Below are 27,912 nucleotides of genomic sequence, written 5' to 3' on the forward strand. Positions count from 1 at the left end.
ATCAACACCCGTTCCCTGGGAGGCTTCCCGGTTCGACTCATCCTGAGCTGACATGTTATCCATGGGGTACGCATCTGCCCTGTCTCTGCTCCGTTGGTGTTCAACGCTCCTTTGATGGACCCTCATAACGTCCACTGCCAACTCACCAAAGAAGAGGGTAAATACCAACGCCACGAATGCCAAGTCAATTCATGGAAAGAACGTGTAGCTCAAAGCTACGACCGCGACAAAAAGCAGTCCGGCGATACCCAGTGCACACCTCATTGCTAACGGGGCGTGATTTATACCAGCCTCGATAACGTGTACTCGACGTTCGGAGGTGTATACTGCCGACTGCTATGTTTGGTGTTAGCTCGCAAGCCCATGATGTCCAAGATAATGGATATGTTGCAGTATTGGTTCTACTTGGCGCCCCCAAAGATCCAGTCAACGAATTGGTTCTGATCAGCCAGCTGTACTTGCTATGTCTGTCACTGAGCAATTCGGCTCTGGACGCAAATACAGAGCCTGGCTTATATCTTGTTCATCATTGCCGGTTGCAAACGAAGCTCTCCTAGAAGGGTGACCGGGTTGTACGAGTGTCCCCCCTCGTGTAGTCGAAGCCTCAGTGGTAGCATCGGGGTTCGGCGTGGTTTCGCTTGTCAAGGAAGCCCCCTTGGTAGTGACCTTGTGGTGCTGCTTGATACATATAGGGCAGTCGAGATTAGCGGACAGCGCGTGAGAGAGATGGACGGTTGTGTCGCTGAGACTTGGCTCACTGCCGACCCCTAAAGCAGTCACTGCGAAAACAAGTAGCAAAAGAACTGGCAGGATTTTGCCGAAGCCAAAGGACAATATCTTTTTTGTGTCGACCTCTTTTGTGAGGAGAAGACGGCACAAGTGGTAAGTATAGTGACCAAACCAGAGAGCAGGCTACAGCAACTGAAAAGAGATGGACCCAATGATTTCCCACAGCAAGATCGGGACGATGATATAGACTACTTTGAATAAGTTTGGCTTCTGTCTTAAAGCATGGACTTTGCTTTGCTCCACAAAAGCTGCCTTCGTCCGCTTCTGAAGCAGGTAGGTCTTGACATCCGCCCTCGTATCTCTACGGGAATAGATTAGCTTCAAGACACCCGTTGTCCAGAATGTAGGTGTGAACTTGTTTTTGCGCGGCGTTATCGGTATAATGGCGTTTAGGTAAGTAAGTGAGGCGCATACGACGTTAGTCACACTGCTAGCCATTGCGGTTGACGAGGGCTATTCTTCATATGTGCAGGTAAATGATGAATCAATATGATAGTGCCATGTACGGGCTTCCTGGAAGACGATTATGAAGTACAGTATAAGAAACAATACCATGAGCCCACAGCGAACGACTGCTTGGCGTTTGTCCTCGAGAAAGTACGGCTTGAGCACGGCCAATGTGGCAATGTGAACGGTCGAAGAGATACAGATGAGGCGATCGCCAACCTGGAAGGAAAACACTGACAGTTTTCAGATGCGTATATACATCGTGACGGCATAACATATGCCTGTCAGGAGGGTTTGGTCGCTAAGACCGAGGAGAAACGCTTGGTAGCCGACGTTGTCTAGTGTCTCCTTTGGGAGCTTTGTAACCCATGTGGGAAGCTTCGATAAGAGTTTCTCATCTAGCCATGTATAATAACAGTCTGGAATACCGCCTCTAACAATGGCAGCAATGGCAGCAAGAAGTGCGAGGGCGGCTGTAGCGACAAAGGCTATGATAATCTGTGGGTAGAATTAAACACTTGGTGGTTGGTTTGTGAGAGCCAATCAGTGGACCAGCCAATCAGCTGCGCTTCCGTTCCCCATGCGCTAGTTTGCCGCCCCGGTCGGTATCAGCCGCAACTCGGCTCTCCGACGTCAGTTGCTCAGCTTCAGCGTGACCAAACCGCCCAGGCGCATATCAATCCAGCTCTTCAACAAGGGTCACGGCTCGATACATCGCAGCCTGCCTAACCTACCGCCCATCATGGACTCAGCGCCTACAGAGCTCGCGTCCACCATCCAGTCCACGCACATCAAGCGCCACCCAGACGCGGCCCTCGACGTCAACCCGCCCACAGCCGCCTCGGCGAGAGAGCCCGTGATACTGCAGAGCCTCAAGCACGGCAGCGACGACGGCATCGATGAGGACGAGGAGGATATCCCATACAGCGTCCTCCGACCACAGCCGCGGCACTACAACCTCCCTCCGCTGCCGGATCTGCGCTTCGAGCAGAGCTATCTCCGGAGCATCTCCAAGGCGGATACATGGTGGAAGGTGGCGCTCATCACGACGAGGGATCAGGTACGGTGTGCCCAGCTATATGGAAGGTCTGTTTACTGATGCGGCGGCAGATTCTGGTTCCCTTGACACAGGGTTTGTTGTACAACTTGTTCCTCTGCGGCTGGCAATACTGGAACAGGAATGCTCGACTACACGGCAACACATTAGGTGCCCGGGTACGGCGGTGGTGGTGGGGAGTGAATAACTGGAAGATTCACTGATGCAATCCAATATCCTTATGAGAATTCGATGCACTCCAGCTCCTGTCCCATACGCCAGGTGACTGAGCGAGATACATACCAGATGCCGACGGAGGTGAACTCAAGACCTCGCAGGCCAAAGACAAAGAAACAATAAAAATAATCCATAATAGTGATGAAAAACAGCTGAGGGAGCATTCCATCACTACCGTCTTCTCACTGTTCCTTGGCCCTCACGACCGAGGAATTCATGTAGGCAACCCGAAATCATCCGCTCGTTTAGAACCTCCAAAGATGAATGAATTATGCGTTTATTTCCTTTTTGGTATCAAGAACATAAAAAGCGTCCGCCCTCGCTCGCGTTCACGCCTAATTCCCTGACTTATGACAAAATACATAACCAGGGCCCAACATGAGTATCTCTTCTGGGTATTGCTTCGCCATCTCTCGTCTGGATGGCCCATCATCGGCACCTCATGCAATGTGCCGTGCCATCAATACCCTTTTTTCCGCATGCCAAAAATCTATTCCGCCGTGATACCTACCCTTGGCCATGTTAACTCTATGCCATATAAGCCCCCTATTCCGGAACTCCGACAAAAACATTTGATTACACCGCCACTCCCTACTCGTGGCTTGTGCCAATATCCAGAGGCCGGGGGACTGGCTGAACATGTGGCTTCTCTGGGCTTCCTCTAAAAGCCAGAGGCGTGGCATGGATCGATGCAGGAGTCGCGGCCTGACGCTCTGCAAACTTGGCGTCTGGGGCTGGGGATACTCGAGCTGCTGGCTCGACTTCCTTGCCGGCAGCCTTCTTGATTTCGGGCTCAGTTGCCGGGGCATCCTCCATCTCGACTAGAAGCGCCTCAGCAGCCTCAGCCTTATCGCCCCCTCTCTCGGAGCTAGGTGTCGGGAGCTTGCTGCTAGCATGCAGGTTTGGCGCCAGGACGCTTCGCAGCTTTGGTGGCGTGACTGAGAGCTTCACGACCAGGCTGCGGCCTGAATCATCCAGATCATCGTCAACCATGGCCTCGTCTTCATCAAACTCGTCTTCGTCCTCCGACTCCTCAGGCACGTGCTCGTCGACGTCTTCCTCATCGTCTCCAAACTCAGCTTCACTCTCATTCTCAGAGTCATCCGCAGTGTTGCGCCGAGAGCCGTTGCTGGTTCCTGCCCAGCCACTGGTCCCATGGTTGACTGCTGCTGACCGTCGAGGTCTTCCTGTTGGGCCCACCGAGCTCTCCTTGTCGACTTCCGATGTGTCTCCCTGTACACTACCAGGAGCACTGCTCCCCGTCGCAGGATTCAGTCGGGTTGGCGCCCTGATCTGCCGACCACTCGAGGTAGTCACTGGGCCAGTTTCGACTGGAGTATGGGTGCCTGTGTTGCGGGCAGAACGTCGAGTAGTTGAGTCGCTGAAGATATCCTCATCGTCTGAATATGTGTACTTCATCTTCTTGCCCCGAGTGCGACCCTCGTAGAGTGAGAAGCCGGGCTCAGGTCGCTTGAACTGTTCCTTTCGCATCTGGCGGTATTCGCGACGCTTACGTTTCTGTCAAATGTTAGCGGGAGAAAGCGCAAACATGCCTACTTGGCATTTGGATGGGTGTATACTGACCTCTTCACCAGCTTCGAATCGAGGCACCGCAGAGATCATCTTCTGAGCCAACTTCTTGGCTTTCGGGCCGCCGTCCTTGGTCTCGAGCTTCTCGGCGAGGGCTTTGAGCTCATCAATTGTGCCCGCCACACTCCACCATGTGCGCTTCGTTCCAGCAGGGTTGCTTTCTCGGTAGATGCGAAAAGCTGTGTCGTCTTGTCCCTCAATTAGGAAATAGCGACGCTTGTCGCCATCGGATCCCCATGGCTGGACCGATCTTGGCTGGTTCGCATCATCTTCGTGGCGGTTCTGCTTGTAGGATTGGTTGATGAGCCCCTTGACAGTCTCAGACGACGAGAGAGTCCAAAGGATCAGAGTGCGCAACAATGTGAGCTGCGAGATGGTCAGTAGTGGTCGCGCGATCAAGTAGAAATTGAGGTAACACACCCTCTGCGTGGGGTTCATCGACGTAAAGGTTGCGCCGCCAGACAAGGGGTTCTTGTCCTCCCAAGCAGGCGCCCATTGGTTCTTGTGGGTGCTAATGGCATCCTCCAGGGCGCGGCCGTAGTGACCTGGCCTAGAAAATTGCTTGTCAGCATGCTGTTTTATCGTGGCGAAAGGGGTGGCCGTACTTGACATCCTGCTTGCGATTCAAGAGTAACCCCAGCAACGCGCAAAGAAAGTGTTCGACTCGGTCGCCGGGAATGGCTTCGACAACATCGCGCTCGAGCTCCTGGGGGCCAAAGTGGGCAAGGGATTTGGGAAATGCGTCGTGGAAGCGGCTTCTGAACATTACAATGAACTGCAGCTGTTAGCGAGAGCCCTTGACGTCAAGTACGCGACCAGGTCGCGTCGCAAAGGTGGCAATACGCGCCAAACCATTGCCTTTTGAAAAATGAATAAAAATCGAGATACGGGCACATACAGCAATGTCGGGATTGTCTGCCAGGACATATTCGTGAGGCGGCGAGGGTGATCGTTTGCGCGGCGGCGGCGTGGGCTCTTTGGGTGGCTGCTCCGCAACCGTGGAGAAGTATTTCTGGATGCCCTTCTTGGGCTTGGGCTTGGGCGCCTCCAAATCAGCAGGAGCATCCAGCTCGATGTCGGACGGCGCAGGCGACAGCGAAGACAAGGACGAGAGGTCCGAGGAATCGTCGTCGGCCGACATTTTGCGGGCGGCTGCTCGATGTTGTTGTTGTGAGGATGAATTGAGGTTGAGATGGGAGATGGGGATGGAGATGTGGGGGGAAGAAGCAGCCCAGGAGGAACGACGTAACTTGGGCTCTCACGCGGAACAAGCACACACTAGCCTCAGGTTGCGAACGAGCCGCAAGCCTTATCAAATCTGATAGGTCGACCAAACCAAGTTAACTATTTGAGCAACACAATAAACAGCCAGAGCCTTGTTGTCTGTCTCTGACTCCCTGAGGTCCTGGCCTGGGCAGGCATGTCTCCTCGCCTGGCACTCGACTTGACATGACAGCAACATGAGGTCTGTGAGCCCGACGCACATGAGGCTGGCATGCCCTCATCCACACATACACATTCCCTCGTCAGATCTTCCAAGTTGAAGATTGCCATCATCCATGAACGTAGCCATCACACCCCAACCTATCCATCCCATGTTATGACTCTTAACCTGAGACGGGATTGAAGGCCCGCTAGGTGCATTCGAGTCTAGCAAGTCTGTTTTGTTGATCCTTCTCCTGACGGTCGCTACTCAAGTTCTGTGTCGTTGACCTTGAGCAGGCATCCTGGACGATCCCCAGCACCCAACCAACCCGCCGACTTATGTCACCCCCGACGCCCATTCCCTGCTTGCACAAGTCCAAAAACGCTCCTGGAGTCCATTCCCGTAGGCTCAGCCTGAAATCGAGGGGAGCCACCCAGAGCGGATGACCACGTCTCACACAGAGCCTGAGTGACAAAATAAGAGTTTTCTCACCGCCTTAACCTTCAGATAGCGCAGAATTCGCGCCACACATCAATGGCTGTCTCAAGCGATCTTGAGCATCCGCAGAGGCAGACCAGGGATGCGTCCCACTGAGAACGCATAGGTTTTGTCTTGAATCCCAACATCGTAACACGGGGCACCAGCTCACAATGTTATTGTTCTTGTCCATTTTGACCATCCAACGGGTCAACCACTTGGTCGGACCCAACCACTCCCGTGCATGGAAGCGTTTCAGAGGTTCTCCACGATGATGCAGCCAAACCTGATGGTGAGTGTGCCACAATTCAAATATCCCGTGAGGCAGCCTTCCATGACATAAGACTTGAGATATCCGCGATGGAAACTGTCAAGATGCGATGAAGCTGACAAACGTTTCTGCATTGCATGTAATCTCACAACATGGTAGCAGGCTGAGACGTCGCGTAGGCCAGGCGTCGCGGTGGCCTTCCAGTGGCCGGGGTGTTGTTCCGTCGTGGTGATGATCTCAGCCAGAGGACGTTGGGGGATGAGATGATGACATTGGCTCGGTACGCGTCGCGCCGGCGCAGGGCGCACGTTAGCCAAGGTACCGGACAATCTCTGGGTTGAGTTGGCCGGGTTCCCGTCATTTTTGCAGGTTGCAAGAGCTGGGGCCCTGAGTTGTTCGGCTGTCGCGCCCCACATCTCTTCACTGATCGGCTCGCGAGGTGCAGGTCACGTGGTCAGGGCTCCTTCCCACCCATTGAGGTTCCGCGCACAAAAAATTATCGAGCGCAGTGCACCGACGGCCCTCTTTGACAAAACACCAAGCGGCCCAAGCCAGGTAAATTCCCATCCTTACCTCTTCGCCCTCGATCCTCCATACTAACCCACAGCTTCACAGCATCTACCGTGAAGAAGAGCCACCATGGGTAGAGTCATTCGCAACCAGCGCAAGGGTCGTGGATCCATTTTCAGTCAGTACCGATCGAGCCTCCCGACGATATCGAAGTTTCGAAAATACTAACATCCAGGAAAGCGGCCAACACGCGCCTGAACAAGGCTCCCGCCAAGTTCCGCAACCTCGACTACGCCGAGCGCCATGGCTACCTCCGAGGTGTCGTCCGCGAGATCGTTCACGATGCTGGCAAGTTCCCCGACGAGCTTTCCCAAGAATTATTTTTCGACGGAAACCACAGACACATTGGCCATGGAGGAACGACGACTAACCAGAATTGTTTTGTGCAGGTCGAGGTGCTCCCCTCGCCAAGGTCGTGTTCCGCCACCCCTACCGATTCAAGCAGGTCACCGAGACCTTCATCGCCAACGAGGGCATGTACACCGGCCAGTTCATCTACGCCGGAAAGAAGGCTGCCCTGACCGTCGGCAACGTCCTTCCCCTCGGTGAGATGCCTGAGGGTACCGTCGTCTCGAACGTCGAGGAGAAGATTGGCGACCGTGGTACTCTCGGCCGCACCTCCGGCAACTACATCACCATTGTCGGCCACAACCCCGATGAGGGCAAGACCCGCATCAAGCTCCCCTCTGGTGCCAAGAAGGTTGTCCACTCCAAGTCCCGAGGAATGATCGGTATTGTTGCTGGTGGTGGCCGAACCGACAAGCCCCTCCTGAGTACGTTTTCCCTGGTAGCAAGATTGGTGGGAATGGATTGCTAACATCGGAAACAGAGGCTTCTCGTGCCAAGCACAAGTTCGCTGTCAAGCGCAACAGCTGGCCCAAGACCCGTGGTGTTGCCATGAACCCCGTCGACCATCCCCACGGTGGTGTACGTATCCCCAGGATTGACTCACGAAAAACAGAAGAGCTGACACTCGACACAGGGTAACCACCAACATATTGGTAAGGCTTCTACCATCTCCCGATACGCCGCCCAGGGTCAGAAGGCCGGTCTTATCGCTGCCCGGAGGACGGGTCTTCTCCGTGGTACCCAGAAGACGAAGGAGTAAGATGGCGGCTGGTTCATGGTCTCATTGGGATGGTGTTATACTGGCTTGCTTGCATCTATTGATGGTACTGCTGAGAGCAGATGGCTGGTAGCTCAAAGGGCAAGTACTATGGCATTTGGCGCAAAAAATCTGAAGGCCGTTTCTGTGTGAACGATGTGCGCTGCGCGAAGAAGTGAGATACCAGGAATACCAGAGATGGGCTTGCGTCGTGAGGAGCCTGCTTGATCGGTAATGATGTCCGATTGTCAATCTACAGTTAAAGCCAACCACGTGCCTCCACTGCCTGCCTGCCAATCTGTGGATGCATCTCGTCAAGGTTCGCGATGGATCATGGCCAAGGGTCACCTGCTGCAATGATGCGGGTAGCCGGGTCAACTAGTCCTTGCCGAAGTGATCGTATGATGGTGATCTCGATTGAAGTGAATGCTTGTCTACCTTTCCTATCTTTTAACTCCACCGTTACAGACACTCTCAACACCAATTGCTTTCTGCCATCAATCGAGACAATGCTCGCGAGACCATCCACAGCCCGTCTTCCCTCCCTCGTCTGTCGCACGTGGGCTCGCAGCCTCTCAGGCGTCGCTCCCACTCGGACGCCGACGACGACGCTGGCCCCACGTCGACTGGACCTGAACCCCACCAAGACCATCAACCCCTCCATCCGTCTCAAACTCTTCCCTTCGAGAGCTGCATCTACACCATCATCTTTTGTATTTTCTAGACAATTGAACACCATGGCCCCCGTTAAAGAGTTTTCCCTCCTCTGCCTGGAGAACCCTCTCCTCGGTGAGTCGTCTCGAAGCTTGAATACCCCTCAATGATTGAATCTTACTCCCCTTACACCGACATGTCCAGTCTTGGATTGCGTGCTGACGGTTACCTTTTTGTCCCTCCCCCGCAGACATCCAGGCCGTCGGTGACCAGGCCCTGCTCGACAAGTACGGCCTCAAGGCCAACGATGCCATCCTCGCCGAGGAGAAGCACATCCCTCTCTACGAGGACCTCCTGAACAACTATGATGCCAAGCTCATCGCTGGCGGCGCTGCCCAGAACAGCGCCCGAGGTGCCCAGTACATCCTCCCTCCCAACAGCGTCGTCTACATCGGCGGTGCCGGCGACGACAAGTACTCTGCCATCCTCCACGACGCCGTCAAGGCCGCTGGCCTCCGTGTCGAGTACCGCGTCGACCCCAAGGAGAAGACTGGCCGCTGCGGTGCCATCATCACTGGCCACAACCGAAGCCTGTGCACCGACCTCGGTGCTGCCAACCACTACGACCTGGACCACCTGAAGCAGCCCGAGATCTGGAAGCTCGTCGAGAACGCCGAGGTGTACTACGTCGGTGGCTTCCACTTCACTGGTGAGAGAGAGCTCCAACAGCTTAGCTCACGTCCAATTGCGCTAATATAAACCAGTCTGCCCCCCCGCCATCATGGAGCTTGCCAAGCAGGCTGCTGAGCACAACAAGATCTTTGTCCTCTCCCTCTCCGCACCCTTCATCCCCCAGTTCTTCAAGGAGGTTGTTGATGCCAGCGCCCCCTACTGGGACTACATCATCGGTAACGAGACCGAGGCCGCTGCTTACGCCGAGTCCCACGGCCTGCCCAGCAAGGAGCCCAAGGACGTCGTCAAGCACCTTGCCAACCTCCCCAAGGAGAACACCAAGCGAAAGCGAGTTGCCATTGTCACTCAGGGCACTGACCCTACCCTTGTTGCCATCCAGGGTGAGGAGGGTATCAAGGAGTTCCCCGTCCACGCCATCGAGCCCGAGAAGATCAACGACACCAACGGTGCCGGTGACGCCTTTGCCGGTGGTCTCCTTGCCGGTATCCTCGAGGGCAAGCCCCTTGAGACCAGCATCGACCTCGGCCAGTGGCTCGCCCGTCTCAGCATCCAGGAGCTTGGACCTTCGTAAGTTCACCCCCATGAGCACGATTGATTCTACTACCTCGCAAGACATTGATTGCAACTTCATTTCTTCTACCTATCTTCCCCTACAGCCACCATCACGATGGCTCCTCCACAAGGGCACCAGTCCCCGAAATCATCTCAGAAAAGTCTCGGCTAACCGTCTCCCGCAGATACCCCTTCCCCAAGCAGACCTACCAGGGTGCTTAAACCCATAAACAACTCATCTTGCGTATCCTTCATCAAGGGACTGAATGTGGTTTGGCGTTGAGAGGGAAAAGGGAAACGGTTTCAACAACGGCGTTTGCATCCAATGGGAGAGAGAATACCCTGATTGGGGGGAGCTCCCAAGCGCACAGCGGCACGGTATCCTCCACGATATCGAGTATTTGGCAAGCATATTTTTCTGAGTGAATATAAAAATGAGTGACTTCTTGCCTGAGAAACCAAAAGAATCGCCCGTGCCTGATTGGCGTGTAGACCAGCACGCAAGGTTTGTGTATAACCACCCCGGGCTGTTGTGTCGCAGTAACTCGAGATCAGATGTTGTGCAGAGATCTGGTGTGTCGGCAAGACAGCAGATCCAGATCCCGTAGATGAGTGTATGTTGCATCAGCTGAATGATCGAGTGTATCGATCGATACGTTGATATCGTCGTCAAAACCGCGAGGACTCCAAGAATGGGTGCCTTAGCTAGCACATGGCTGTTTGCTATTGTTCAGCTCGACTCATCGTAGTAGTCCCGAATGGCCTAGCCAGGAACTGGGCAGCACGAAAGCGCCATGGCTGCTAACAGACTCAGCAGTTGGCCGTCTCCAATTGTCAGATTGGTTGATGTGAAAGTAGAAAAGGTTCAGAGAGAAACCCTCGGCCGCCTACTTGTTGTCGTGAAAAGCAGCCTGGAGAATAGCGGCGTCGTAGTTCAGAGCCGTCTCATCCATCTGGAAACGCCGGGCGGCGGACGGGACAGTCATCGACTCCTGGGTCTGAGTGCGATTATACTGGCTCATGTCCACGTAGCCTCCAGAAGGCATGCCATAGACGGCTCCGTTAGCTGGGGTTCCCTGGTACAGGCTGCTAGGGTGGGAGAAGGCAGACGCGGAGGACATGGGATAGCCGTTGAAGCCCTGGTGGTGGCCGTAGGACGATGGGACAGTCTCCTTGGGAATGCGAGACGAGTTCTGACCCCACTGGCTGAACGTAGACGTTCGGGGAGCACTGGTGCTCACAAAGGATTGAAGCAGGCTGTTGCGGTGAGCGGCTTCATCTGCAGCTGAAACGCGGCGAGGGCTTCCCATCATACCGCTGGCCACCCGAGGGGTCAGGTTCGTCGGGAGTTGCTGAGGCGAAGTGCTCGCAAATGGATCCTCCAGAGTACTGACAGTCGCTCGGGGCAGGTCTCGGGACGAAAAGTTGGGACTGACAGGGGCGTCAAAGACGTCTTTGCAAGCAATAGCGGAAGGACCAGTCGCCTTATGAGGGGTGGGCGTATATACCCAATCCCATGGGAGGGGCTTCAGCTTGCCAGAGGTGATCGAGCCGGTTGGGCTAGGCTCAGGCTGCTGGATCATCCCAAAGACCTCATTCGCCGTCGCACTATGCATTCCATAGGAAGTCTCATCGCTAGACCGGTGAGATAACTGGGTAGCATCCGAGATCGGGGGCTTCAGGAACGGGGTGAGCATGCCGAGGATAAAAGTGTTTTCACTTTGGGCGGGGGAGGGTGCTCGAGGCTGAGCCTGGGGTTGAGGCTGGGGTTGAGCAGTGGGTTGGGGAGAAGCGAGGGATGCCTTTCTCGCGTCATCGTTAGCCGGAGGTCGATTTTCGGTTTGTCGATTGTCAGGCTGTCGATTATCAGATGCGGTGCGCTGCCGGCCGGGGTTCTTAGTGTTGACCTTGAGTTCGCGCACAGGAGAATTGACGATTGACATTGGCTCAGGAGCATTGTTCATAACGGGGACATTGCTGATAGTGGGGGCGTTGTTCACAACAGGGACGTCTTGATATTCAAAGACCAGACCCCGTTCAGAGACACGATATGTGAGAGGGCAGGAGTTGTCTTCAGCCAGGAAATAGGCGCAGCGAAGGATGTCCAGGATTCTGGCCAGCATCTCTTGGAAGGGATCAAGCCGGCTCTCTTGAGACGGCAGTCGTGGTTTCAGGGTACCATTCTCGTTAAAGTAAGACCGGCAAGCCAGAGGAACCTGTTCCTTGGAAAGGGGAAGCAATCCCTGGGTGTCGACATCCTCGGCCAGCAGGTAAGGGCACGAAGCCAGGTTCTCCTGGGTGTATGTGTCGTTGCACAAGAGAGAGAAGACCTTGGAGAGGGCTTTGACCATATCCGGCAGAACTGCACCCAGCGCTTCACCAGCAGCAAAGATCTCGTGACGGCGAGCGGCGAGCCACATGCCGTAGATGCGGAGCAGTGGGAGGAGCGAAGTGATAGTGGGAGACGACTTTGCGGTAGCCGGGTCCTCGGATTCGTGACTTTCGCGACTAACAATTTCAGTAAGCTCAGATTCCAGTGCAGCACAAAAGGCCAGGATAAACTGAGAGTTCAGGCGCAAAGTATGCTGGCAAAAGCGCGATGTCGCAGGGGTTTGAGACTCTATGCTGCGTTAGGAGGTGCTTGAAAAGGTCTGGACGTGCAAAACAAACCGGTAAACTTTTGCGTGGCGACGTAGTAGCTTGACATGTTGATCAAGGCCATCTTGAACAGGACCTGGGTGTGGCTAGCGCTCTTAGAGGCCATGTCAAGACGGTGCAAGACCTCTCTCTCGAGCTCGGAGCTGTGTGACATGACTTCGTCCCGATAGTACGAGGCGTGGAGCTTGGTGAACCAGGTGACAAAGGCATCGCTCGGCCCGCGTGTTTGCTTCTTGGACGGGTTCTTATCCGGTTGCAAAATGGTCTTGAACTTGGACTCGAGGTTCTGTCTCGCATTGGGGTGAGGGTCGGCCGTCGCGATGCTCCGGTAAAAGTAGTAGACGACGTCGAGGTCCTTGCCCTCCTCCAGGCTGATAATGCCCATCTGGTGGAAGGGGAAGCCCGAATCGGACTTGAGGTCGTAGGCAAGGCTGTAGTAGGCCAATGCGGTTCTGTAGCTCGACTTTCTCAGACCGGACTGAACGTAGTAACGAGCCAAGTCGCCGAGGCATATAAGAGTATAGTGACAAGAATTCAACACCAGGGGGTAGATCTGGCTTGGGACCGGGCTGATGACATCGCTGCTGGGAGAGCCGTCGACTTCGATCCCCTGAGCAATGCGCTTCAGCTCGACAATATCGTAGCGCGCCGAGAGGCGCTGGACATATCCCTTGTAGAATTCCTGGGCAACGTGCAGAAAGTGCGTGTACTTTTCTCCAAGCTTCCGCTTCTCCACATTGCGCCTGTCATTCTTCTGCTGCTTCGGGGTGCTCTGCTTGTCTCCCTTGGACTTTTCGCCATTGCGCTTCTCGGAAGCCGTCTTATCAGCCCTGTGCTTGTCCGAGTGCTGCGCCAGGTGTCTCAGGCGGCCCAGGGTTCGTCGGTATTCGTTATTGATGCTGGTGTGCACCGTCCACATTGCGTGGTCGGTGCGCTCGGCGACAGCATACTCAAAGTCGAGGTAGATGGTTTGCACGCAGGCAAGACGGAATCTATGTTGAGGGCAGCCATCAGCATCAGGGGCGCAGCAGACTGCGAGCCATTATCCTCACTTTTCCAGCTGCGAATCTATCGCCTCGAACTGGGCGATGTCGACGCCAGCGTTATTATCTTTGGGGAGCTTCTCGAGCTGCTTGGTGAGGAGCTTTCGCAGCTTGAGCGCCGTGCTGGAATGGTGGTGAGGTCAGTGACTGGTAATGGGGGTCCGCGAAGCTGGCGGGGCACTGTCGAAACAGAGCTCGAGCAACAGCAGGGAGGGAAGAGGGCATTCACACGTACCGCCACGTGTGTCTCGCCTTGGCAGAAAGGTCTGCGTGCTCGGGCGTGGAAGCCTGAGCAGCGGCAGCCTCCATGGTCGCAAAGTTGGGCGAGTTTCGGCGATCGGCGAGGTCGGCAGGGAAACTTGGCGAGCGCGGAGTACTAAGGCGAGAGGTCTCGTCGGCGAGGGCGGGACGGGACGGGGGAGGAAGGATGTCGCGGGGGACAATTTTAGAGAGTTGGTATCGAACTAAAAGGATTCTCGATCATTCTTTCTTGGAGCGGGATCATGGAGAGGTCGTCGGTCCATAACTCGATCGCAGTTCGGGATGTTGGGTCTGTGTTGGGGGGGAGCAGACTCGGCGGCTCGCGAAAATCGAAGCGTCGGCCGAGGAGACACACATTGGCGGAGACGAAGAAGCCGGCGGGCGGGTGCAGCGACGGGAGCGAGCGAGAATGGGGATATGAAATGGGAAATGGAAAAGGAAAATAACACGAAAATGGGAAATATAGTTGAGCTGCTGCAGGCTGCGTTGTTTGCGCCACAAAAACAAAAGGCGCTGCTGAGTGAGTGAGTGGGTTGAGTTGGGTTGGGCGCGCGCGGAGAAAATAAATGTGAGAATAAAGTGAAGAAGAGGGATCGATCCGAGTCTGAGCCTGAGCCTGAGCCGCCTCCCGTCAACACGAGAACCTGAGTTAGTTGAGGTTGAACCCCTCAAGGTCCTGATTTGGTGCCCGTGGGAATACTTCGGATGTGCACTTCCAAGACCCTTGGATCATCGCTGAGAGCCCAGTATCAACGCATCATCCGTTACCATTTTCTGCAAGGCTACTGTTGCTAGTGGGTGTCTGAGGCTGCCCGATGGTTGGTACTGCCAAGGGGATGTTTGAGGCTCTAGAAATCACGTTGCTTCAATCACAACACTGTCAAATTACATGCATCTCTCTTCGTCAACTTTTAAACGTCGGTTCATGCCTCATCACCCGTGGTCCGTGCTTGTCTCTTGTGCCCCTCACCAGTTCATCAGGCAGCTGAAGAAAATGTTACGTGCGTGACCAATTGACAACCACGTCAACGTTTAATATCGTGTTTTTGAAATGCAAAATTGCATTAAACATCCATGGTGCATAATGTTCATTTCTGTCATACAACCAGCTTTTTCACCATTCGTGCCCGGCCTGAATCAGTGGTTTTCACATGAGCCTATCGTTGGACGTTTGATCGGTTAAGGCTGTAGCGAGCTTTAGCGCCCGTCACAGCGAAAACCCCGCCATATTTCACTGAGCTGCTGATCGGCCCGCAACTCCAACGCAGAAGCTCGAGATCCAATTCTTGGATATTGTCCCGTCTTTGCCTCAACCTCACAGTTGTACAACCTTTTGCTTGACCTTCTCACCAGTAAATAACACCGGATTACACACACCAAACTGTCCAACATTGCTTCGCCTCCCACAAGCAACCAGCAACGGCACAACATCCTCTCAGGCTCGACAAACACACTCACTACCCTGCACTCACCGCTTCGCAAGTCTCTGGTTTGCTTCAAAAAAACGTAAATTCTACCGCCCCAATCAAGCTCACCACACACAAAAAGATGAAGCGCTCACGAGAGCTCCAAGAAGAGCTAGATTCGGACTCCGAAACTGCAGGTACCCAGCCCACCATCCGCCCGGTTTTCAAGGTCACCCAGCTCGACTCTGCCATCGACGACGAGCTCGACTCATTCGCCATGAGATGCAACTTGCCACCGCACAGAGAGCCCTTGGCTTTCAAGACCTACGACGAGTACGAGGTTCACTACAACAAGTCTCACACAAATCGATGCCTCGAGTGCCGCAAGAACTTTCCCAGCGAGCATTTGCTCAACGTCCACATTGAAGAATGTCATGACCCGTTGGTGACTGTCAAGCGGGAAAAGGGGGAGCATACTGTAAGTTCTAGCTCATGGCCCTTCTACATCAGATGAGGAACTGACTTGACTAACACGGAATAGTACTCCTGCTTCGTGGAAGGATGTGAGCGCAAGTGCATGACACACCAGAAGCGACGGATGCACCTCATCGACAAGCACATGTACCCAAAGAACTTCTTCTTCGCCGTTACAAGAGATGGCATCGACGGTAGGAGGTCCCTCTTAAACGACGGCAGTCACCACCGCCGCCGATCTTCAACCAACTCGCAAGTCACAAAGGGCTCTCGGCGCCGCGCAAGTCTTCTCGAGGCCGAGGGCGCAAATTCACAGCAGGAACCCAAGTCACCAAAGACACCAAAGTCACCAAAGGCACAGAAGGAGGAGAAGAAGCCGGACAGCGACAAGTCCCCAGACACGGAGATGGCGGATCTTGCGGGCGCCATGTCGTCGCTGAGCTTTGTCCCCCCAAGCATCCGGTTCGGACGCGGGAGGGCAGGCTTCTCCAAGAGATAGGATATGGATGGGTATGGGGTGTCCAAGCTGTGTAGTAGAATCAGCACCATGTTATGAAGATATGAAATGGCCAAATAAAAGGATTTCTACCTCATCATGTCGACCTCCCTCGCTTTCCACCAGTCAGTTCGTAGACCCATGATCTGATAACTTCCCTGTTGCGCCAAACGCCGTCTCTTTTGGTTTCGTTTTTAGCCTCAGTTTCCCATGCCCGTCCGGCGTTAAAAAACAACAACTCGAGCTTGCCATGTCTAGTCGCTCGATGCGCAACCTCTGCAGCCACAGCTGACGCACTGGATGTCCTGGTCCTCCTTCATCTCCGCTCGTGGGACTCGGCAGATACAAGTGCTGTTAAAGTTTGTCTCCTTTGTCTGGATACAGCGCAAACAGCAGAGCTAGGTAGAGTTAGCAACGAAACATCAAATAGTGGAAAGCATAATGAACTGACCTTCTCATAGCCTTGCTTCTTCCACTTTGCGATCAACATGGCGTCCGCGTAGCCGTTCTTTAGGAGGAAGTCGTACAACTTCTTGCTAATCGCCTCCTTCTCGTAGTATAACTCGTAGACGTATCGGCTGCGCTGATGCGAGATCTGGAAGATTTCCCACTGGGCCTGATGCCTGGGTCCTGCTGGCGGGGGTTTGTTCTGCGCATCCTTCATCTTGTTTGCAAACACAAGCAGATCGCTTTCGATATCCTCAAAGCCCTCCGGCGGAGGCTTTCTCTTGGACGAGTGTCGGATCGCGGGCATGATGGGTGGTTGCGGTGGTTGTGTTTGTTGCTGTTGTCTGGCCTTCGTCGTTGTTTTGCTTGCGCGCGCGCGTTGGAGAAACCCCGAAATCGCAGGTTGCCTCTGGCAAAGTTAAAGGTGGCGTCGCTGACGAAAGGCGGCTTTGTAAGTGGGAGATTCCCCTTGTGGCTGTGTACTAGCGTGTGGCGCCCACACCACGTGATCTCGTTCCGGGCGCTACCTCTCGTGCATCTCGGCTTCGGGAATCTGGGAACGTCAGAGCAGAGTGGTTTCCCGTCCGAGAGCATTGATTGCCCACCATGGCCATTACGCCGACCCAATTTGCCAAGAAGACGGCGCAGTGTGAGACGACTTGCTACCGGCTACATTTCTGACCTTGCTGATACCCTCGATAGCTGCCAATTGGGCGGACGCGAAGCGTCGAGTCCTCTCTTCCTACCGAGAATGGCTCCGAGCTGTACGTTTGACGAACCCCGACATGGCGCTTACGGCTGTGGGAAGGCTATAACCCTTACTTGGAGGCCCATTGAAGCCAGAGGATCGAGTCTTCGTTCACAGATCCGACTAACCAGCGAGAACTAGGCCCCCGAGGTCCAGACCATGTACAACATGCCCATGCCCGTCTCTACGATCCGAACCCGAATGCGACAAGAGTTTGAGCGACACCGATTTGCGAACAAGCTGTCCGTCGTGGATGTTCTCCTGTTCAAGTCTCACGCCGAGTACCAGGTGCGGACGATCCCTACGGCCAGGAGCGGGTTGGGGATGATGAGAGGGGTTGCCTTTGCTAACCCCACGATTGCAGGAGACCATGAACTTCTGGAAGCAGACCAACCACGTCATGTCCTACTTCAAGGAGGAGAACTTCCGAGGCGACAAGAGACTACCGTCGAGCTTCATGACTGGTTTCCTGGAGGTGAGCATCGTTCACCCTATACTGAAACGTAGCTAACAAAGACACAGGGTCGCAACTAAAGTTAACGGCAGTGATTGCTCGTGTATATAACTTATTAGAAGGAATTCATCAAAACGCCTCTATGTCCATCGTGCTCCATGTGAATGCAATTGCCTTTTTTTAAAAACCCCTGCAATGTCCGTTCCAGGTTTACCGGTCAATTCCTTGCTCGGCATTGTAGGCCTGCCTCTTGGTCCAGAACTCGTCCGCAACAACGTCGCAGACATCCTGAAGATCAGCCAATCCCTTCTTGAGAGCATCCACCGCCGTACCACCTAGTGGAATGGTTAGTATGGTGAATGGGCATTGTAACTAGATACTATATGAACGTACTGTAGGTCTGGATGCGGATGTTCATCTTGGGCTCTGAGGGGTGAGGGATTGAGTAGGCACAGAACTCGACATCAGGGCTGAGACATGTCAGTTACAAGCACAAAGCGACGCTTCTGGGAATACATACTTCTTCATGACAATATATCTCAGAGCGTTTCCAAGAGTGTGGCCCTCGTCAATGAATTCAAAAGAGGCGGCAGTGTCTGTTGAACCAGGCAGCTAAGTGGCTTGTCAGTAAAACCCATGAATGGGGAATAACTTGAAAAAGCTTACAATTCTCACTCGCTGGGGCTCAACCTCCTCTTCCTCTTCTTCTTCCTCCTCCTCCTCCTCCACGTCCTCACTAGGCTGCGCAGAGGCTGGGGCATCCTCCATATTGGTGTCCTCAGCATGAGGCTGTTCTTCCTTCTTGGTACGAGCAGGCATTTTGATGTATGGAAATAATTTAAGTAAAGCGTAAAATAGGGTGGTTCTCTTGTAGAGTCTTGTTGCGAGGTTGACTTTTTTTTTCTTTCCACTGGAGTATCAGAGGTCGGAGCCTTCAATCGCAATGCCACTGAAGGAAAATTTTGGCGGGGCCCGAAAAGGCTGACCAGTGGGCAGGGGGGTCCAATCGTAGTTGATGAGGCTGTGCTGTGGCGCTTCCGCTCTAACTACAGGGCTGAGTGGCTGAGCGTGGCGGGCATGGAAGGGCTATCAGAGGCAACCGGACAACCTATTCCACCAAAGCATAGGTCTGTTATCATTCAGATAGATGATATTTCAAGTCTATATCTAAAGAAAGTCACTATGTCTTCCGAAATCCCCCCTCTTTCTTTTGAATTTTTGGAGAAACTTTCTCTGGTGACTTTGATCATCATCGTCTTCGTCCGTGTGTATACATACATGGATGGCAAACTACTTGAGTCGGTACCTGTTGAGCAAACATGAATGCCAACTCCTGCCCTTGCTTATTAGCAAATTTTAAGAAGCAAATACATGTCTATTTAAATTTCGTTCATACCTTTGACTACCAAGCACAGCGTGGATGCCTCGTCCGGCCCCGCCGGCGTCAGAACTTGTCTTGTTCGACGAGTGATACAATAGGAAACATGCGTGACAATTTGTCAATGCCATGAATGCCATGATTTTGGCTGCCGGTCCTGTGTGCCAATGGTAAACCAACAGGTCAAGAAGCCGATGTGTTTTCCGGCAGTGCCGACAAACGTGCATATCATAGTCCTCACGAGTGCCCGCAATGCAGGGTGGTTCCCGGTTTTCGCTGCTCTTGGCCCGAAGCTCATGATATCAATATAGGGTCAATTCATTTATTTGATTAGAAAGGGCTTGTCACTCATGGTACGACAGCTGTGGGATTGTTGGCGCAGCGCATCTGCCAAATATAGTTCACCCAAGAACCCAAGACACGCACGTCTTGTTGCACAGCTCTGCGCAAGACGACCAAGCTAGCGTGAGAGACAGTCTGAATGGAAGGGTGCATGATGAAGTGGTCAGCTACACGCAACGGACGATAACGTGGCTCATCCAATACCGTGAAGCAGATATTGCCCCAGATAGTGGCAGTCGTCTCAAGTTAATATCACTCTCCCGCATAGAATCTGCCCCTGGGGAAAATGACTGAGAGGTCCGGTGATGCCGACCATGGTTCATGCCTTGGAATGTCACCATATCCTCCTAGGATATTCCAAGTCATCCACGAGGCAAAGCTTGAAGATTTGGCATATAGACAAGGATGCCCCTCATGTCTCGGGCGTCATGGAGGGGCCTTCAGATGAGCCAACAGAGCAATGTGCACAAAACGGCAAGAGTTGCGGCCGATAGACTGACTGCCCGGACAAGGAAAAGCCGAGCCAAACTCTGACCTCCTGTGACGACAAACCGCAACCAGTTTATCAACCAACATAACATGACCGGCGACTGTGTATCACAACCACAAACCTCGCCGGGATCAGCTGGATATCGATTCAATGCAACGGCTAGCCACATCAGGACCTAGCACGGACCAGCCATGATTCGCGTTTGAGGGTTTGGGAGGGTAGCAATGGCAAGCCAATCAGAGACCAAGGCCCGTGGGTATGAAACATGGCAAACGACGGCGCCCAGAAAGGGTGGTTGCAGAAACAAATTGGGCACTCGTGCTGGGGGCCCCCGGGGATTGTGCTGCTGTTGCAGCGAGAGGTGTGGTGTCAGCGCATGTGGAGGAAACCCTCCACAAGCTCATAACCTGAGACGCCGTCTCAGGTGAGGTGAAGCACAACAATGTGAAAGCCCTACAGAGCACGTCCGCAATCCGCAACAATTGTCCCTGGTCCGAAGGGTGAAGCGGAGGCGAGAGTCGGAAGAGAATCTGGGTATTCACATCCTCAACCAAGCCGGCCCTCGTCAAAACCATCAAATCGCCGGTGGCAAGCAGCTTTGAACCAAAACAAGCCCGGGGAGAAGCCACCTGAAGCGATGGCGGCGGGAGATGGGCGGCGCCTTTCTTCATTTCGCATGGCCCACGGCGTCGAGATTTGGTTGGTTAAGCAGCGACGGCGCCGAAAATAAAGGCATGCAGCATGTCGAGTCGCCCACCCGGTTTCTGCTGTAGAGAACTCGGAGCCTTTCATCTGGATGGATATCGGCCTGGTAAAAATACCCGGCGGAGGAGGTTTGGGGGCCTCAGCGTGCTCACAAGGTTCACGCCCAGATTCTGCGCTGGTCGAACAATCCTAAAAGGGATCACCACCATTGAGCCGGAATTCCATTTCGTTTGCTGCTCACCAGAATGCTGCGGTACGTACTGTGCACGGTACGCATGTATGGACATGTGGCAGACCCGAAAAGAGTGGACGCAGTAGAAATTAATCCTGCAGCGAATGGTTGGCCAGAAGCGGTGGTGAGGATGGATGATGGGTGCAGGCCCGATCAGAACCAGGGGCTAGTTGACAGGGGTTGTTGGAAGGTTTGAGGACGGAACTGGGGCGCTGTCAATGCCGGTCAAGAGAAGATCGTCAACACGAGACTTGTCATCCATCAGCATGACTGAGGCAGAGCCCTAACCAAATACCTCGATGATTAGCTGCCTCAAAAGAACGAGGAAAGAAACGACTTGAGTCTGGAAAAAGGTATGAAATAATTATTAGGTTTCGTCATAAACTTGAACCTTGGCATAATGAATGTGTTTGACGCATCACAATAATATGTTCATTAATAAGGAATGCGTATTGTTGTCTTCCGCGTGCCCGAGCCTCTGGGGATGTCGTTATTGACAGTTGGTGGTGAGAAGCATGAAAGATGGATGGGCAGTGGAACAGCAGATCGTATACGATTTTGTGAGGGGGAGTGAGCCGAGTGAAGATCTTGATCTGGATGGAGAACGGGCTGAGGCAGACATAAGACGACTTGCAACGCACTAAGGCAGCTATCGTTCGTAGAAGGGCAATAGTGCAAGCAGATGCTGCTAGAACCTGGGGCGATTTACCTATCAATTGCAGGCCTTCTCTGTAGATGTAGCAACTATTGACTTGTAAGCGGGGATCTCGAGGGCAGAGGGGCGAAATTGTCAGTGGTGGCAGATGAAGGCTTGCGACGACGACGACGACGACGACGGCGACGATGAATGAATGAGGAGATGGTAGATCGTACGAGGCGAGAAACAGTCCTTCATTTCTGATTCTCACCGTTTCGCCCTTTGCCTCCACAGCCTTGATCCCTCGCGATAGCAACTCCTTCTTGTAACGCTTGCCTAGTCTGGGGTTGTCGCTGTGTCTGGCAGGTCTTTGCTGGAAGAATTTGTGGCCGAAGATCGTCAGGGACCCAGGCCTGTTTTGGGATGCAGCGTGTTTGAGAATGCGTATGAGGGGCAGGCAAGTTTCAGCATGTGGGAGTGGCAATCCAGGCGTGGATGGGAAGTGGGAAAGGGAGTGAACGAGCCGAGATAGTGGGGAGACGACAGGACGTGTCAGTGGAAGTGGGTTTTGGGAGGCGAACCGGCCGTGACTGGGAAGCAGCGGGGGGTGGTTAATAGCCACGAGGCAGCCCAAGATTAGCTCGGGATGAGATTGCATTGAGATGGACTTGCGTGCGATTTGTATTGTCGTGTCTGGAGGAGAGTTTGAGTTGGGTCGAGACGTGTAAGATGCGGGTGGGATTCGAGATGTTCTACTGCAGGACCGTACCTGCCTAGCTACCTAGGTAGTTGAAGTCCGTAAAGCGCACCTTCCTTGCTGTACTGTAGAGGCATTCATGCAACTCCAGGTCCCGTGATTCCAACAGCTCCTCCTTCACTCGTACCCAACACGGGATTTCCTCATCTTACATGCATTCGCTAGGTGAGGTGCTTTTGCAGTGCCTATGGGACCCTCATACCCAGAAGGATACGCATGGCCCGACGTTCAAGAGCCCGAGGCCTTGCATCAGCAGCTCGCAGCTAATCGTCCGGTACCTCCCTCCCCCTTTCCCTCCCCTTTACCTCGTGTCTGTACGGATGAGCCCTCACCATTGGATGTCTGCATTCAGAGTCGATGCTGCTGCGCCGTGGATCGCTGACGAAACAGGTTCCATCACTCAGAGACGGCCGACTCACCATCCATCTCGACTCACCAACCATGGGCCTTGAGACCGCTAGCGTACCAGCGCCACGGGGTGCACTAGCGGCGAGCATCCAGCAGGAGTCCTCTCTGACCCTCACGCTGACACTGGCTGTTACAGGTTATGGAGGGCTGCCTGACAGGAATGGATTCCAGATTCTACCGAGCCCATCCATGTCCCTCAGACCACTCCCCCGTCCCAGTAACCGACCGATTGGACTGGACTGGCTTCCAGTTGCGACTGAGAACTGGAACCACAACAGCCGGGTTGTGTAACAACTCACAGCACCTCGTCTTGATCAGTGATCTGAGACTCAGGACTGCCACATAACGCTGGCTGATTCATACAGTAGAGAGAGATTTTCCTAATCTGCATGTCTGAGATGGACACCGCAACTGTCCAAGACCAAGGGGCGGTCAGCTTCAGATGGGAACATCACACAGGGGCCGTCAAGTCAGTGCAAGTATGTATTGTCTGGTCTGGTCTGGGGCCGCGGACTGAACTGCGGTATGTTGATCCCATCTCCAACAGCATCTATGTAGGCATCTGCAGGTGGGCGATGGTTGGACATACATACAGCCCGTACCGCAACCGCACAGAGCGGGCACAGCGCATCACGGCGGCCGATGGAGAGAGAATGTAGTGCTCTTGGGCATGTGAGGTTGGCTGCCAACAGCCTGTACAGGGATAAATGCCCAACCAGCAGCGGCAGGGGCCACGTTGGAGGGTTTGTTAGCATCAATGTCAAACCGCCAGCGACGGTGAGAGCGAGGCCGATGGCGACAAGGTCGACGACGAGTGGCCGACGGCTGGCTTGGGTCGCGTGCATCCAGCAGCAGGATTCAGGTGAGGAGGACCCTGGACCCTGGCTTGCCATGCCTCGTGTCGTTTCTTTGGGATGTTTGCCCGCCTGTCAATCGCCTATCCGTCCGATATGAATGGCCGTGGGCCGTCTGTTCTGGCTTGATTTGTGCCTGTGCGGAACGGCACTGGAGGAGTTGTGTGGGTAGGGACTTTGGCTGTCTGTCTGTGGCCTACTGTGCCTGTGCCAATCGCTTGGACTGCTCTCGAGATGCTCATCCGGTCTGCGTCTTCACAATTGGTGTGATAGCCTCACCCCTCCCCATCTGGCTTCTGGGCTTGGAGCAACCAGGGGCGACCCCGGTCCTTCTCTATCCTCATCGATCCCATCCATGTCCCTTGGCTCGTCTGGCTGGGTCGGATCCATTGCTTCAAGACACGAACCGGGCGCCATGCCTTTGTGTCACTTTTCCCCGTGTCCCCTTTCATAAAATACATGGCACCAAATAAAACATCGCCAGGTACCCGACCGACCCCTCATCGTCAGCTGGCGATTTTCTGCCGTTATTCTGCGACTTTTTGTCTCGAGCCATCCTCCTCTGGACTCTCTTTTTCTCTCCTTCTCTCCCGCATCTCATCCGAGTCCATCATCCCGCTGTCGCCAACCTCGCACCCGAGCTCGTCAAGTGCCTGCAACGCAACCAGACAGAGCCATTGCTTGGTGCCTACTTTGTGACTGCTCACTGTCACTACTGCTACCGCCGACGCCAACGCCTTTCCGCTTCGTCACATTTGCTGTCGGCTGTGGGAATCTCTTCATTCGCTAATTCCGAGCCCGTGGCCCACGGTCTTGCATCCCACGCTGTTGGTTGGGCGCTTGACTGCACTGCATTTGCGCTGCACTGCGCTGTACTTACCGGCTTCCTTGTTCCAACGGCGACAAGATCCAATACCAGGACATCATCGATTGTCTCTCCCTCGCTTCACCACCTCTTTTCGCTATAATCCAGCTGTTCTAGTGGCCGTCCAGCGGAAGCACCCCGCGCCCATCTTTTACCCAAAAGAACCAAGCGACCCTTCTTTGGCCGTTTGCCTGCTGCTTCCTGCGCACCAACTGAACTAAGTTGGGCGAAACACGCCAAACGCGGGCCTGCCGAGCCAACAACCCACACCTGAAGTTCCATGTTAAAACAAGTCGCCAGTCGACCGACCGAACCACTCTGACGCCCCCTGGCTTTTCACTCCCTCAATCAATCAATCAAATCAATCGTCAGCAGCGAACAGAGGCGAGACTAATAATTGTCTTTTTTGTCTTCTTTTTCTGCCGCCTCTTATCTTATTTTTAATTTCGATTTCTCGATCGTCCTCCTCTTTCCTGGAAAAGAGGAAAATTACCCAACCCAGCCTTCGACTTTGCTCTGTCACATCTCGCACAGAGCTGAACCGCCTGGTTTGAGCTTGGACAACTAAAGGAGCCCCAGCCGTCGAGTCGAACCACCAACCAGACATCGCGGCCTTCCTTGCTGAGCTGAGCTACCTCCTCTCGCCAGCCTCCCGGTTCTGGACTGCGAGCCTTCCATTGCTCCATCTTGTTCCGCGACAAGACAGAAATCTCGTGCTGACTTGAGTCTGCCACGTCCACGATCGCTTCCATTCCTGTCTCGCGGCCCTCGCCGAACGATTCATTTTTCCTCGCCAAGACAGGAAGCCTCCGACTCGCGAGACCCAGAAAAACCCAGCAGCTCGGCTCACTCTGGCTCGCTGACTGGCCCGACTGGCCTCTCGCCCTCCTTGCAGGTCTCCTCGCACCCTGCCCAACTACGAACCACCTTTCGCCAATTCCCACAGCCAGCCCTGCATCCGCTCCTTTCACTATGAGTGCTGCAATTGCAATGGCCCCCTCTCCCGCTCCTCACGAGAGGCCCTCATACTCTGAGCTGCCTCCTGCGCACACGTCGGTTTCAACCACCGCCGTTTCTCCCTCTGCACAGCGGTCCGCCGCCGCCCCTTCAGCATCGAATGCGACAGCGCACTCATCCAACAGCAGCAGCCCTAAAGCTGCCGGCTCTGGTCCTAAGTCCTCGCCCCCCAGCGCGTAAGCCTTAATTACTCCTTGACCACATAAATTTTCCCTCTTGCTGACACTGCCTGTCTCTCTAGCTCTCGATCTACCGGCGCGCCTCCCAAGATTGTCGTCAAGAAGGAGCCCGCCTCCCCCGGTATGACCAACACGCGACCCCGGCCGCGAAGACTCGACCTATCAAAGAACACTCTGAAATCGAACCAGCCCGCCTCTGCGCGGCCGATGACCGCCCGCGAAGGCCTCGGTATCCAGGAAGTCGGCATTGCGTGTCTCTCCCCTGGCTTTGTCACCCAGGACCCCGTCATGAAGGAGCAGCTCCAGCGAAGTATGTCGGTTCGAGAGCAGCAGCGACACATTATCGAAGCGAGACTGCACCAACAGTCTGCCAAGGGTGACGGCTCCGACAAGGATCCCGTCTCCCAGTTCGCCGCCAAGACGCCTGGCATGTCGCGAAGAAACAAGGCCCCTCCAGGCCTCTCTATTGTTGCTCCCTCTCACGAGCAGTTCGCCAACGAGCGAGTTATCCAGTCGGCGCCTCTTGGTCACACCTTCACTGGCCGACAGCACCCTGCTCCTATGACCCGACATATCGCCAACCAGCCCTCTAACCTGTCCAGCACCTCGCACATCCACCACGTCCCTGCTAACCAGACCAACAACCGACTGCCACCCATCAGCGACGTCTTTGGCCAGGGCCTCTCAGCACACCCCGACAACGCTCCCCAGTCCCTCTACCCCAGTGGTCCCAGCTCTCGGGGACCTCTAACATCTCCTGGACACCCCCCTCTTCCCCAGGCCCCGACGCCCGGCCGTAGCCGCGAGTACAGATCTGCCGAGGAGGCCCAGCAAGACCTTGCCGGTGGCCGACCCGAACTTCTTCCCAAGCTGGTCCACTACGGCGGACACCAACCCCCGACTCCTCCCTCTCCCGCTCCTGGAAGCCGGCCTGTTGAGGCCTCACGAAGTGCCAGCAAGCGACGGACCCGAGCCGAATATGAGGACGGCAGCCCTCCCCTGGGCCACGGCCCTGCTCCCACTCGCCGTGGACCCTTTGGTGCCGGACGCGACAGCCCCGAAACTCAGCGACAGAAGAAGGAGGAGTTTATCCGATTATGTGAACGGGCTTGGGATCTATTCCACTCGTAAACCTACATACGATATACCAATAATTCTTTACAACTGGACGACCTCCGAGTATGTCTGGCCTAGGCTCGATTCAGCCTGCCAGCTGAGGCGTCATTCTTGTTCATTATTTCTACACTATTACTGCGCAGCTTGCCTCCGAATTTTTGTTCAAAAAGATATGAGAATCTGGCGGTCACGGAATGGGGGGTGTATCGAGTGGGATGTAATGTCTTTGTTCTAACGACGCCATGAGGGTTTTGCGTCGATATCCTAAGGGGGTCTTTGGAGGTCTAGGCCTATCTCCCTGGACAGCCTCTATTCTCGGACCGGCAGCAAGTCGGTGGGGATTGGCTTGCTGGGCTGCCATGGTCGGCAGCAACTCTCTTGGACTTTATGGGTCTTGGGTTTTATATTATTTCATCGAGCTCTCTGACCAGAGGCTCGCAACATAGGGATCGAGGCAAAAAGGGACATTGAAGCGGTACCTAGTCGGTACCGCAATGATCCCCAAGGAGGGACTGGTGTACTACTGGGCCTCAATACAAGGAGGACGGATGGGTTGATTACATCGTTTATTTGTATGCATAGTTACGTCGGTTCCGGCCCAAGATGGTCGCGGATAGTTCTGGTTTTCTGGTTGTCGAGGCAGTCAAGTCAACTGACCTCAGTCAGATAGGTATGGGAAGAGTTTTCAAGTATGGAGAAACTCGAATGGGATTTACGCACCTGACAACAGGATATTTCAACTCAATGTTCCTTGGCCGGTGACTGATGCGTTGTCTTTGTCTGTGCTCAACCACTCTGGTTACTCTATTGCGTAGTAGTTGAGAGTGAGATGCAACCTCGTGATCTAATGCAAGTCCTTGATTAAATTGGTTAATGATAGAACTATTGAGTCTGTGCTTCAGGCTATCCTCTTTCCCTAAACTGTGTAGCCACCTTTTTGTGGTCTCGGCGTGAGTGTCTTGCCGTGGATAGTACTTTTAACTCTCTCAAGATCACCTATGATGATTCTCTTCATAGTATTCGTCATCCATTTCACCTGGTTATTGCAACACCAATTAGACGGCTATTGATGCCTCTTTTGTCATGTCAAAAAAGCCG

General features: G+C 54.2%; 10 protein-coding genes across 10 annotated transcripts; 6 read left to right on the top strand and 4 right to left on the bottom strand.

Moving 5' to 3' along the window:
- Positions 1-1,867: 1,867 nt before the first annotated feature.
- Positions 1,868-2,496, top strand: NCS54_00569500 (Hypothetical protein; the record flags this gene model as incomplete). Its single annotated transcript, XM_053151187.1, has 2 exons — positions 1,868-2,296; positions 2,347-2,496. The coding sequence occupies exons 1-2, from the start codon at positions 1,979-1,981 to the stop codon at positions 2,494-2,496; spliced, it is 468 nt and encodes a 155-aa protein (XP_053007162.1). The 5' UTR covers positions 1,868-1,978.
- A 604-nt stretch (positions 2,497-3,100) lies between these two features.
- On the bottom strand, positions 3,101-5,294 carry NCS54_00569600 (WHIM1 domain-containing protein; the record flags this gene model as incomplete). Its single annotated transcript, XM_053151188.1, has 5 exons — positions 4,998-5,294; positions 4,705-4,874; positions 4,520-4,649; positions 4,094-4,465; positions 3,101-4,027 (listed from the first exon to the last, which is right to left on the bottom strand). The coding sequence occupies exons 1-5, from the start codon at positions 5,238-5,240 to the stop codon at positions 3,101-3,103; spliced, it is 1,842 nt and encodes a 613-aa protein (XP_053007163.1). The 5' UTR covers positions 5,241-5,294.
- A 1,618-nt stretch (positions 5,295-6,912) lies between these two features.
- On the top strand, positions 6,913-7,951 carry NCS54_00569700 (60S ribosomal protein L2; the record flags this gene model as incomplete). Its single annotated transcript, XM_053151189.1, has 5 exons — positions 6,913-6,961; positions 7,024-7,131; positions 7,233-7,616; positions 7,673-7,770; positions 7,826-7,951. The coding sequence occupies 5 exons, from the start codon at positions 6,913-6,915 to the stop codon at positions 7,949-7,951; spliced, it is 765 nt and encodes a 254-aa protein (XP_053007164.1).
- A 323-nt stretch (positions 7,952-8,274) lies between these two features.
- On the top strand, positions 8,275-10,069 carry NCS54_00569800 (Adenosine kinase; the record flags this gene model as incomplete). Its single annotated transcript, XM_053151190.1, has 4 exons — positions 8,275-8,737; positions 8,853-9,311; positions 9,367-9,862; positions 10,033-10,069. 4 exons carry the CDS (start codon positions 8,275-8,277, stop codon positions 10,067-10,069), a joined length of 1,455 nt encoding a protein of 484 aa, XP_053007165.1.
- A 665-nt stretch (positions 10,070-10,734) lies between these two features.
- NCS54_00569900 (Hypothetical protein) lies at positions 10,735-13,857 on the bottom strand (the record flags this gene model as incomplete). The annotated part of the gene is made up of 4 exons (XM_053151191.1): positions 10,735-12,467; positions 12,518-13,497; positions 13,558-13,671; positions 13,784-13,857. 4 exons carry the CDS (start codon positions 13,855-13,857, stop codon positions 10,735-10,737), a joined length of 2,901 nt encoding a protein of 966 aa, XP_053007166.1.
- A 1,500-nt stretch (positions 13,858-15,357) lies between these two features.
- On the top strand, positions 15,358-16,188 carry NCS54_00570000 (C2H2-type domain-containing protein; the record flags this gene model as incomplete). The annotated part of the gene is made up of 2 exons (XM_053151192.1): positions 15,358-15,693; positions 15,757-16,188. 2 exons carry the CDS (start codon positions 15,358-15,360, stop codon positions 16,186-16,188), a joined length of 768 nt encoding a protein of 255 aa, XP_053007167.1.
- Positions 16,189-16,439: 251 nt separating this feature from the next.
- NCS54_00570100 (Hypothetical protein) lies at positions 16,440-17,020 on the bottom strand (the record flags this gene model as incomplete). The annotated part of the gene is made up of 2 exons (XM_053151193.1): positions 16,637-17,020; positions 16,440-16,583 (listed from the first exon to the last, which is right to left on the bottom strand). The coding sequence occupies exons 1-2, from the start codon at positions 16,937-16,939 to the stop codon at positions 16,440-16,442; spliced, it is 447 nt and encodes a 148-aa protein (XP_053007168.1). The 5' UTR covers positions 16,940-17,020.
- A 218-nt stretch (positions 17,021-17,238) lies between these two features.
- NCS54_00570200 (Hypothetical protein) lies at positions 17,239-17,914 on the top strand (the record flags this gene model as incomplete). Its single annotated transcript, XM_053151194.1, has 5 exons — positions 17,239-17,281; positions 17,335-17,396; positions 17,522-17,668; positions 17,745-17,855; positions 17,903-17,914. 5 exons carry the CDS (start codon positions 17,239-17,241, stop codon positions 17,912-17,914), a joined length of 375 nt encoding a protein of 124 aa, XP_053007169.1.
- Positions 17,915-18,044: 130 nt separating this feature from the next.
- NCS54_00570300 (Hypothetical protein) lies at positions 18,045-18,653 on the bottom strand (the record flags this gene model as incomplete). Its single annotated transcript, XM_053151195.1, has 4 exons — positions 18,045-18,169; positions 18,228-18,304; positions 18,355-18,446; positions 18,501-18,653. The coding sequence occupies 4 exons, from the start codon at positions 18,651-18,653 to the stop codon at positions 18,045-18,047; spliced, it is 447 nt and encodes a 148-aa protein (XP_053007170.1).
- Positions 18,654-25,474: 6,821 nt separating this feature from the next.
- Positions 25,475-26,829, top strand: NCS54_00570400 (Hypothetical protein; the record flags this gene model as incomplete). Its single annotated transcript, XM_053151196.1, has 2 exons — positions 25,475-25,695; positions 25,761-26,829. The coding sequence occupies 2 exons, from the start codon at positions 25,475-25,477 to the stop codon at positions 26,827-26,829; spliced, it is 1,290 nt and encodes a 429-aa protein (XP_053007171.1).
- Between the last annotated feature and the right edge of the window lie 1,083 nt (positions 26,830-27,912).

The sequence above is a fragment of the Fusarium falciforme genome, chromosome 4, assembly GCF_026873545.1.
Source record: "Fusarium falciforme chromosome 4, complete sequence".
In the NCBI taxonomy this organism is placed as follows: domain Eukaryota; kingdom Fungi; phylum Ascomycota; class Sordariomycetes; order Hypocreales; family Nectriaceae; genus Fusarium; species Fusarium falciforme.